The sequence below is a fragment of the Chlamydotis macqueenii genome, chromosome 7, assembly GCF_036417535.1.
Source record: "Chlamydotis macqueenii isolate bChlMac1 chromosome 7, bChlMac1.mat, whole genome shotgun sequence".
Classification (NCBI taxonomy): domain Eukaryota; kingdom Metazoa; phylum Chordata; class Aves; order Otidiformes; family Otididae; genus Chlamydotis; species Chlamydotis macqueenii.
In genome coordinates this window covers 14,754,864-14,765,835 of record NC_141562.1, presented here as the reverse complement: position 1 = coordinate 14,765,835, position 10,972 = coordinate 14,754,864, and the positions used below count along the sequence as shown (strand labels likewise).

The 10,972-nt window shown below is 46.6% G+C and overlaps 1 protein-coding gene across 3 annotated transcripts; it reads right to left on the bottom strand.

Moving 5' to 3' along the window:
• Positions 1–227: 227 nt before the first annotated feature.
• NUDT13 (nudix hydrolase 13) lies at positions 228–10,972 on the bottom strand. 3 transcript variants are annotated; one of them, XR_015259087.1, is made up of 9 exons: positions 9,257–9,780; positions 8,673–8,812; positions 7,926–8,033; positions 7,450–7,556; positions 6,231–6,356; positions 5,890–6,001; positions 5,092–5,246; positions 3,246–4,506; positions 228–1,119 (listed from the first exon to the last, which is right to left on the bottom strand). XR_015259087.1 is itself a non-coding variant. In XM_086752505.1 (9 exons), the coding sequence occupies exons 2-9, from the start codon at positions 9,337–9,339 to the stop codon at positions 4,312–4,314; spliced, it is 1,026 nt and encodes a 341-aa protein (XP_086608631.1). In that variant the 5' UTR covers positions 9,340–9,368; positions 10,898–10,972; the 3' UTR covers positions 228–4,311. The 3 variants fall into 3 exon arrangements, 2 of the variants coding, with proteins under 2 accessions (XP_086608631.1, XP_086608632.1); XM_086752505.1 differs by adding an exon at positions 10,898–10,972 and having other exon boundaries at positions 228–4,506; positions 9,257–9,368; XM_086752506.1 differs by having other exon boundaries at positions 228–4,506; positions 9,257–9,368; positions 9,450–9,780.

The following is a 10,972-nucleotide window of genomic DNA, read 5'->3' as shown; positions in this document are numbered from 1 at the left end:
CTTGGAAAAGGGTGTCATGAACAACTTGCAGGTTTCTGGTGTGAAACCGTAGCAAAGAAGTAAAGTAATTAACGGAGGCAGAAGAATATCACGTTGTGTGTTACTCCAGTGTAAAGTGTGGATTGCTGTTTGGAATAGAGCCTATCCTTAACTGGGTCAGCATTCCCACATGGATATTCACAATTTTTCAAGCATACAAGGATGGGAAGTGAAGAGCAAAGCTAATCTGAAGGTAAAGGTCAGTTTATTTAGAAAAAAAAATACGTACATGACTTGACCCCTCCTGCAGGTCGGAGGCAGAAAATGAGGTAATTCCAGTAAAGACTTTATAAAGGAGTAATGATGTCCATTCACTGCAGTGATGTTAGTCTGAATTAGTTCAGACCAGACCTTGTTTTTTTTTTTTTTTTTTTTCTTTAATTGGTGAGCGTTATTAACCTTCCCTGCAGTTATAAGGCCATACAGTTGCAGTGTTGGAATATAATCTAGTTTAATCTAGGTGTTCCCTATGCTGCATACCAACAGCAGCCGTGTTCAACCATCGTATTTCCTCAGAGCATTACTGCGTACCGCTTGTGACTGTAGACATATTTTCTTTCACTAATAAAAACTTCCCAAGTTTTTGTTGTTCAGACAGATCATATTTACTGAGTTTTGTGCAGTATCTTTTTGCTGTAGCTGTGTTCCTGTTATACAAATCAGTCAACGACGTTTCATGGGTAAAGCCGTACAGCTGCTGCTCTCAGCACAGGGACCAGTAGAGAAGGACCTTGTATCCGTATTTTCTGTTTCTGTGCCGACACTGCTCTCCCTGTGAAGGAGCTGGGGAGGCTTCGTGTTTCTGCCTCTGATCTTTCTCATGTTTGTGACAGCTTCCTCCTTGACCTGTAATGCTGAAGTCAGACTTTCTGCCATTCACAATGGATGAGTTCCCCTCTGGGTAGGAAAAGGTGACCTTTCCATGCAGCAGCAGAGCAGCCCAGGGGGATGGGAGAGCATACGGTAAGTGAAACAAATGTTCTCAGTCCACATTTCCAGGTAAGATTTTTCTGAGCTCCCTCAGTCAGAGATAGACAAGTTGTGTCATGTGGTTTGGTTACTTTAATCCTCTGCTGGCACCTGTTAGAGAGAACCATAACTTTAGTGCCCTGCTGCTTTTCGTAGGTACGTGGGGTGCTGGTCTGAATCTGCCTGCGTTGCTCTCCAAAAAGCTATTTCAAGTTATTCACATGAATATTAATATTTTATAGCTGCCCAGGTATCCTGCTGACTGGTAATACTTGCAAACAACTGGGTTGTTTTGCTTTTCAGTGGTAGGTCTTGCTGCAAGTCCCAAGCCCTTGCCGTTTCTGAAAGCAGCGGAGTCTCAGTGATTTATACAAGCCAAGTGTCCCCAAAGAGGATTCGTTTAACAAATGTGGTTTTGAGAGAAACATGTTGCTATGTCCCTTTTGCCTGCCTGATATCTTTTACATGGGAAAGCCCTGCTGTGTTTTGTCGAAGAAGCATCTGTCAGGAATTGCTGGTTTATTTTTCCAGGTCACCTGCCTTTAGGGAGCATGTTCTGTCTTGACTGCAGTGAGGATTACTCAGGCTCCAGCCAGATTTCTGAGCCAGTGAGAACAGTGTCTCTCTCATCTTGTTTTTCTGTCCTGTTCATAGGATAGAAAATTACATTACTTGTAATTGCCTGTAATCACTCCCGCTTTCTTAACATCAGGAACAGGCCACCGTTATTGTTTCATACCTAAGTCAAAAGGGTATGGATTAGGGATTTTATAAAACAGTTTAAATGTTAAGGCTTTTCAAAAGACGTGATGAGAATATTGCCTTGTAGTTGTTCTTGCTCTACCAAAAAAAGTATTTGAGTAGACTGAAAAGACTTTTTTTCCTGACTGATATTTAAAAGGAACATGCAAACGTTTAAAACTGTGTTTAAAAGGTAAGTGACAGAAGCAAACAAGTGAGAAAATAGTTTTGTTTTTCCTCTAACTTTCTTCTTGTAGAAAACAGGCAGTAACTGAGGAAATCTGAAAAAGCCTGGTATAGTCAGAGTATTTGACAGACTGCAATTCCGAAGAGTTGGCCTGAAGTCTGTGGATATCTAGCAGCTTCAGCCTGGGCAGTGTCTGGCCCACCAGCATCCAGCAAGGGAGCAGCAGTAAGACGACACCACCTGTGACCAACCCGCCTGCCTTCTGCTGTGGTGCCCGCATCCCCCAAAGGGACACCCTGCCACGACAGGTCTGTGTCAGCAAAGGAGAAGGACCAGTTCAGAAGGAGCTGGTGCCAGTCACTACTTGCTTTTTCCAGGTAGAGCTCGCCAATAGCTTGCGTGGTGATGTTAAAAACCAGAATTTGATAAGCAGAGTAACCCAGCGTTTCCCAAACACAAGTGAATTTTCTCTGATGTTGAATCTGAGCACGCTGCAGCTGGTTTGACAAGGACATACACTGCAAATATGTACTTTGTGTGTTTTGTTTTCTACTTTTAAAGCTCAGATGACTGCAGAAGTCACAGGCATTCCTCCTTTCGCTCACAGGTACTACTTTTTGATGCTTTTATTTCTTAGTCCTTTTTCTGCTGCTGGGAGAACAGATTGTGTGTGGATATTAAAAAGTACTAAGTACGTGGAGCTGGATGTTGTACACTGGGAGCAAGCTCGAGGCACATTAATGAACTCCATAAGGGTGAGCTGGGAAGGCATTAAGGAGAAGTAGGAAAGAGGAGGAGAAGCGGGGCTGTCTTGTTGGTGGGTATCTAACTCTTCAGTATCTTCTGTTGCAGAGAAGGGGAAGAAAGGAGTGAGGCTGGAAATGAAAATGGCAGATTCCAGAGGTGAAAGAGGAATAGATAAAGGCTGGGGAATGAAAATGGTCTGATGGGAGAGAAAGCAGGAGGAACTACTACAAGAAAAAGGCAGTGAGACATGTTCCAAAGGAAACTGGATGCAGGAGCGTTGCAGTTCAGTTCAGTGGTGTGTGGGCTCCTGTGGTGTGTGTGGCTGGGCGGGAGGGGAGGAAGCAATGCCCTTGGCTGTACCAGAGTACATTCTTACCAGGGTGACTGACAGATAAGAGTTCACAAACATGAAAGACATGGTCTCGCACCTGAGTTTTATTGAGGGTGGGGAAGGTGTTTGCACATGCCACCATGGCCTGAAAGAATCCCCTCCCAGCCTCCCAAAGTAAAATTAACTCTGAGGAAACAAAGCAGTGTGAGAAAGCCTCCTTTTTTTACTTACTCCTCAGGTGTCATGACTCCAGATTTTTACCAGTGCTGGAAAGGTCTTTCACCTACAGTGAATCCCAGCGGTGGCAGTCAGTGATACATTCCTGTTCCCCCTTCAAGTGTCAGTACTGATGGCTTTGCAATCATAGAATCAGAGAGGACTGTCAGCCTGTATCAGCAGCAGGTCAAACATCCTTCCATCTGTCTCTTTTACTAACCTTTCCTTCCCCTGCTGACTGTCAGCCAGCTCTCCCCGCAAGCCACAGGCTTGGACACAGGGTAAGAGGCACTGCGCCTTTCAGGATTTTTCTCTGTTGGAAGCGCAGTCCTTTCTTGCAGCAGTTCCTCTCACTTTTTGCATTATCTGGGATCTTCTAATATGCTTATATGTAGGTTTTGCTCTTCCACCCTCTACCACCAGATAGCTCTGTTCTCTCTTCCTCGGGATGGAAGTCACACTGTCGTACTGGTGGGGAAAATGGTGCCTCTAGAGATATTTTTAGTTGCTCAGATATCTCAACAAAGTAGCAGCCCACTTAATATTTGAAAAAAAAAATAGGATGTTTTATATGAAGCTGGAAGATTGAATGAGAAGGGAAACAGGAAGGGGAGAGCATACAGGCAGTGGCATTTGTTCTGTTGTGATAGTTCTTCCAGATCCACATATACATGAACACTGAAAGGCGCTGCTGTCCCTTTATTTTTTTCTGGAAAAATTGTGCGTTTGGTATCCATCCAAGATGGATAAAACGGAGGAAAATTAGATATAGGTGCCAGGGGCTCACTGTTCTGTTACTAGCTGGGCAACAGCAGCAGCTGGTCACAGTAAGTTTGATGCTTTGAAACTTTAAGAATTTTATTGTACGCTTACTGCAAGTCCTGGGATCTCAAAGGTGATCCAGAATTGCCTGAGGATGATCAGTTTAGAAATGGCTTTGTAGGTCTACGTATCTGAGTGTACAACTGACATCAGTCTGGTGCTGTCCTCACTGTAACAAACATTGCCTTCTGTAACTTTGGAAGCTTTTCTATCAAGCTTTCGTAATTCTGGTGGAATCGCAGAATTGATGAACTCATGCCTAAGCCGGCTGGGAAGTCTGCTGCTTCACCCACTCACAAATCAGCTGGTGAGCGATGGCCTGCTTGGGAGGGAACCAGGGTAAAAAACGACCATCATCTTGCTTTGAAGAGCCGGGCTCTCTCTTGAGACCCTCCACGATTTCCTCCAGGCCAAACCAACGGGCATCCTCTAGTTCCAGGCTGTTCATGCTGATCTGAAAAGAATCGAGAGAGTACCAGTTCCTTAAATCAGATTTAAATGTGGGCAGCAGTACCTGCCTTGTTCTTGCCCCCGTGAATATGCTAGAATGCCTGGAGTGCTTTATCCATGCCTGAATTAAGTGCTGATGCTAATACCGGAAAGGACATTACTATCCACCACTGCTTTGTTGCCTCGGTTTCCGTAGGGAAGCCACAAATCAGGTAGCCCTAGTCCATCGTGGTACTGGCCTGCAAAATACCAGTGGCTGAGCGCAGTAATGAATGTGGCAGAATCTGCATGTTCTGTGTCAAATATGATATTAATACCAGAGAGTACCTCCTCTGCAACGCTCAGAGGAAAAAATACCGGGGTGTTGGACTGTGGGCTTGTATATATACAGTAACCTGTGCAAAATCTGGCACGTTGCAACAGAAGATAGGATTATTTTGCAGTTTGTTCTTCACTCGTAGAGAAAGCCGATGGAAAACTGCATTTAGAGAGGACCTGATGCTCTCCAAAATAAAGTCTGTGGACTGAAAGAGATTTTTCTACGTCAGGTGGGCAGCGAAATGCTTCAGGGGAAGCTGACTCTCCTCACCTCGGCCTGTGGTGCTCTCACCAAGGCGTGACAAGCTATCATTAAGCAGCTGCTGGGAAAGGGCCAGTGCTGAGAAGCGGAGTACCGGAGCGACTCCACCTCCAGGCCCACCTCTTCTGCCACCTCTCGCCGGACTGTCTCCTCCACGTTCTCACCTAGGAGCAACCAAAGTTAGGTAAGGACAGCCTGGCCTCAGGGCAGCAAACCGTGGCAGAGAAAATGTAGGCACGCTAATTTCTGAGGTTTTCCAGCCCTGACTGCTCACGCACAGGCAGGAGCTCTGGCTGTGCTGACCTGGGAACACTTGTCAGCAGGATGCTCGATTAAATTCATTAACAGTGCTTACCTCCCTTGAAGGGAGGCATCAGATATATTTTTGGGTTTGTATAGATACAGCTAGTGGACAGAACAATGCTGCCTCTCTTCATAATTTCCTTATTTAAGCCATTTTCCCTCCTGTAACAAGAGGTCTGTAGTTTTCCTTTTGAGCCAGACCGCACAAAATGGAATAAAAAAGCATCTGGGGCTCGAACTTGGGGAGTCTTACACTTGTATTTACCATCAGGGACTAGAGCAGCTGATGTACACCCCTAATTCCCATTCTCTTCAGACACATACAGCTATTTTGAATTCTGTCTGAATGGGAACACCCATCTATTTAGATCCAATATGTTTTTTCCCTGACACCACCTATGTGTCCATCCTTCTCTGTGAACAGACATTTGGTTGATGTACCCCCATTCTGCCCCCACGTGCTGAATGTCCAAGGCTGCTGCGCTGGATCAAAAACTGCCTTACCCATGTCACAGAAGCCTGACAGAGCTGTGTACATCCCCTTGGGAAATGTGGGCTGGCGTGCGAGGAGGCACCGGCTCCCAGCAGACACCAGGGTGATAACCACTGGAGACACCTAGCAAACGCATCGAAAAGCAAAGCAAGAAGTTCAGACCAAACAAGTAAGTGTAAATTGTTGCTTTTCCTAGCCAGCTGAATGTCACTGGATGAACGCTAAAGGAAAAGCACCCAGCTATGCGTGAAGCACTCTGGATGCCTTTTCCAGGTTCGCTGTGCGTTCCAGCAGCACTGGCTTGTCACCACAGAGACCCTGCGTTGCTTACTTGTGCTGTTGGGGTGCTCACCTGTGGATAGTAAGTTATTCCGCTGGCATGGCAGACACGCTTGCTGCCAGCTACGTTTTTCTGAGTGGGTTGCCCAGTTTTGCTACAGTACTGGTGAGAATCATGCCACCGGAGAAGACACTGGGCCTGCAAATACCAAGAGAGAAACACAAATCTTATTTATACCTGGGGCAAAGAGATTATTCGGAACAGTCTCCCTGAATAATACTTTGCTGTCTTATCCCCAGCATGCAGTCGTGTGGATAAACTCTGATTATATTTGGAAGCCTCAGAAAGGTAAATGAAGTACAGGCACTGCTTTGAAAAATGGCAGATTTGCAATTGATGTTTCATGCTTCTTGCTTTAGCATCCAAATTTGAGCGTGTTTGGGGGAAGTGGGGTAGCATTGTTCTTCATTGGGATATAATGGGAGTAGTAATGGGAACTGAACTATTATAAGGAGTCTCCATTCCTGAAGATCTTCTTGAAAAATAGCCCCAGCACCATAAACATGATAGAGCAGGAAAAGAATCATAGAATCATAGAATAGTTAGAGTTGGAAGGGACCTTCAACGGTCATCTAGTCCAACCCCCCTGCAAGGAGCAGGGACATGCCTGACTAGATCAGGTTGCTCAGAGCCTCATCCAGCCTGGCCTGGAACGTTTCCAGGGATGGGGCATCCACCACCTCTCTGGGCAACCTGTTCCCAGAGAGGAACAGGAGCTGTTTCCACTTATGGGTCAGGACAGCTGATTTGCACACACAGGTCTTTTCTTAGGGCTTCCAAACATCTGCCAAGTAACAGCTTTTAAGTGAGTGGTTTTAAAAGAGCAGCTCTGAGAGAACATCCCTAAGTTCATTCACCAAATTCAGTTTGCCTAGAAGATTACAGAAAACTAGTGCCTGGTAGTTGTTAAGCTAAGGACAAGCTGGGATTGCTGTGACTACTGATGAGATCAGTGTGTTTCACACTGGACGTACAGCAGATTGATGCTAAACGGCTAATTACTGCCCTCGTTTTTAAGCCACTTGTCTGGTTCTGTTGCAGCTTGCTTTTGGGATTGCAAATCTGGGAAAATCTGGAAAAAAAATGTATAGTGTGTTTGTACCTAGGCCACTGAAAGTGTACAGTAGGTACTCCCACAATATGTATTAAATCATAAAACAATATAGCAGAAAAGGAGAAGGGTTGATGTTAGAAATCACAGATTCTTAAAGTGAAAAATCCTATACCGTACCGAAGCCAGCAAAGGAGAATCCTTCCCATCCACTACGAAGAGAGCCTTTCGTAAGTCAGTAAATGATCCCTTGAGTTCAGACTCAATGACTGATTTCTCCAAGGCTCCTGTTTAAAAAAAAAACAACAGCAAATCTTTGATCTCATAAATTGCAGTTTTTATCCCAACTTTACGCCCTTCATTGTTCCAGTATGCAATTTCTGGAAGTTCCCATGGAAGTGACATCACATCAGTGGTAACATTCCCAAATGTTTAAGCGACCTGCCGACAGCCCGCCTTTACAAACACACGCACAGAATCAGCAGCGCGGTGCTGTGGCTCTGGCCCGCCGCACTCACAAGTCCTACAGACTCAAGCAAGTCCTCTTTGGCAGTAAATGTTCACCTAGCAAGGACTAGGGATGCTGCCTAGGAGGCATCTTCATCTCAGTGCATCAAACGCGATGCTGACACAGACGGAAAAGGAGTCGTCCCAACCTAAATCCAGAGCAAAGCGAGGTACGTGCTCGTCTGAACAACCGATCAGCACCGACTTCTCTATCCACTCTTCCGTCTCGTTGAACTTCTCCAGGATCCTCTTAATCTCTAAACAGCAGGGAAAAGGGGAAGAAAAAGCTGTGATGGAAGCAGTTCGTACAACCACGATGCTATCTCTGGATCTTCAAGGCACACGTAATCTTGGCTCAAGGCGGGCTGCTCATGTGAGAGAGGGGACCAGACAAGCAGTCCCCACCCAGATGGAGACCAAAAGTCTGGCTTTCCTTTTAGTTGGTGGAAGTTTTGACCATCTCAAGCTAAAGCTGCAAATGTTTTCATGCTTGGGGAGCAGCTGTCCATTCTGTCTGTGTCCTACACCTTTCTCTCAAAGAAAATTTTTCCTGCGTTAGGCCGAATAACCTTTGTCACTTAGAGCTTGCTTGCTTTCCTGCCAGCCCTTTCTCTTCAAAAGGTGTGGTCCCAAATGTTTAAAACTGATCATCTCAAACCAGATCAGGTATGTGTTGATATCATACGTGTGAAGAGCATGAGCTTGTGTCTGCATGCTGAGGTTTTAGCTCTAAACGGTCTCTGGTTCTTAACAAATAGCGTGCTGCGTATAGCAGGATGTTCCTGCACAGCTTGGTAGCTTTTTGACTCCTGTGTAAGGAGCTGCTTATTGCAAATGACTTTCTCTCATTTCAGCTGTGTGATCAAGGAGGTGTTTCTTTCCGGACACCTGCTTACCTGCTGCACTGAGCTGTGGTATAAAATATTTCTTCCCAACTTTCTGCAGGAAGGGGGAGAGATTGTGAAAGAGGTAGAAAGTTCCTGAGGTTCGGGCTTGTCTACAAAGGCTATCGTCTTCCTTTAGCTCATTTAAGTATCTGCAGTGAGAAGAGAATTGGGAAGATCATGCTTATTTGGGCAGGGCTGAATGGACAATTCCTGAGTTAGCAAAAGCAAACGTTGGAAGAGCGGTGTCAGGATATGCTGCTCTCAGACTGTTTGAAATAGTGTTTAAAAAGGAGGTGAGCAGCATCACTTCAAGTCTGCCTTGTATTTTAAGAAATCTTTAGCTAGGACAGCAAAAATAGGCATTCATTAACACAGCTTCAGCCTGAGAGAACCAGTTCTCATGCGTGGTCAAGGGAGTGGAGAGGTTTTGGCGGTTACCGTTTACAGAGCTCGCACGGCATCGCTGTATTATTGCTGAGCGGTTGAAAGATTAATCCCCGCGTTAGATTTAGGTAGAGCTGCTTGTGACAGTGGACCCAAGAGTGCCAAACTCTGGTCTCCTCGCTGGACACAAGAATCGGCTGAGAACTTACCGCATTTTTCTAACGTAGGTGGAGTGGAACCTGCAGAAGAGGGAGGAAGCTCTTCTGTACACAGCTTGATAAATCACAGCCATAACCGACGCCCACACGTAGCTGTGTCTGCCTAAAAAGAGAAATATAGAATATAAAGCAGCAGCCCTGCCAAATTCAGCTTGATTTAAAGGGCGCAATAGCCCACTGCTACCAGAAATCTCCCTCTCGCAGAGTCTGCAAGAAAGCTGGCATTTGCTTTCTAAAACGATCACTTTGGTCTTGAGTCTCTAGTCACACATCAAACCCAGTTTCAGGCAATTTTTCAGGCTATTTCGAGACACCTCCGTTTGTTTCCATCCGTGAGTGTGCAGAGGAGGTTTCACAGAAATTGCTACAAGACTCGGTTCAGTGTTCCTCTCCTGAACTCCTGCATCCCTGGGGAAAAGAGCAGCGAAGGTGGCTGCTCTCGTCGTTTGTTTCCTGCACAGTTGCAATGGCCTCGCTCCAACTGAACATCCCATCACAGCACACAGTAGATCTGTGGGAAAGGCACCGATGCCAGAAGAGAATGAAAGACAAAATATCAGCTGCGGAAGAAAATTCCCCGAGTTAGAGGAGAGAGAGCAGTTGCAGCTGAATTGGATCATCTCCAGCTATGAATGTTTTTTGTGCCAAAGGATCCTACCACGTTTTCACCTCAGGCAGTCGCAGGCTGCAGTTTGAACTCAGCTTCAGGATGTCAAAAAATCGCCAGAAACGCTAACCCTAACATTTATCTGAAACAAAAATGAACGATGATTCATCATCCTTAATGATTATTTTGAATATTTTGCTTTTCAACCGTAGAGCTCGAAGCCCTTTAAGGAGGAAGTTATGTTCTCTTCAATTTACCTAGGCAGCACCAAAGAAGAATCTGAGACTCCTTCCTTTTGGTAAAGGTCAGTGATGGCTCTGGAGCCGGGGTGGTGCCTGAGCAGAGGCTCCTGTCTGTACGCGGAGGCAGTTTCTGTAGCCAGCGGCGTGGAGGCTTTTCCTCACGGCTTCTGACATCTCTGCCCTGGATCCCTCTTTCCCACTGTCTCCGCTGAGGGTGGTCCTCACCGGGACCATCCCTGGGGGTGACGGGGGAGCCAAGACTGCTGCAGAAGGCTCTGAGGAGAGCGTCGGCGTTCCTGCTCGGCGCCTCAGGCGCAGCAGTGGGAGCTTGGCGCGCTGCCGAGAGGCTGGGGCGGACGCATGTGAGGAGGACGACGACTGTCGCGGAGACCGCGTCTGGAAGAAGTTTGCGGTGTCCCGTCACTTCTCCACCCCCGCGTCTCGTATTGCCTGGGCGTGTGAAAACCTCCGGCGCAGCAGCCGGCGCCGAAATCGAGGAGTTCTGCACTTTGCTCTGGAATGAGCCGCAGAACGTGAGCGGGCTGGGAACAAGAGGAATAGCTTGTACCTGGAATGATGAAATGTGACGCATGCGGGCGTTTAACCCCTTCCTTCCTGGGCACCACGATTTTGGTTAGGATCATTGATAACACGGAGACAGGAAAAACTTGGTGTTGGGAGGCCAGCCCAAACTCCCCGGTCTCGCCTGCAAATCTCCCCTGTCCCGTTCAGCTGGCAGGAGGTGGATCTAGGCCCGTCATTCCCCGTGTTTTCCCCACTTACTGCGCTCCGTGCAGAAGGAGCGCCGTCTCCGGCGGCCGGCAATGGCCGTGGGAATCCCACGTTGACCTCGGTGGG

Bases quoted from the DNA above. Each gene is read 5' to 3' on its own strand.
- NUDT13 (XM_086752505.1), bottom strand. From the start codon at position 9,339: ATGGCTGTGATTTATCAAGCTGTGTACAGAAGAGCTTCCTCCCTCTTC. The intron at 6,002-6,230 runs GTGAGCACCCCA...TGCGTTTGCTAG, and splicing joins GAATAACTTACTATCCACAG to GTGTCTCCAGTGGTTATCAC. The intron at 5,247-5,889 runs GTAAGGCAGTTT...GGTTGCTCCTAG, and splicing joins GTCAGGCTTCTGTGACATGG to GTGAGAACGTGGAGGAGACA.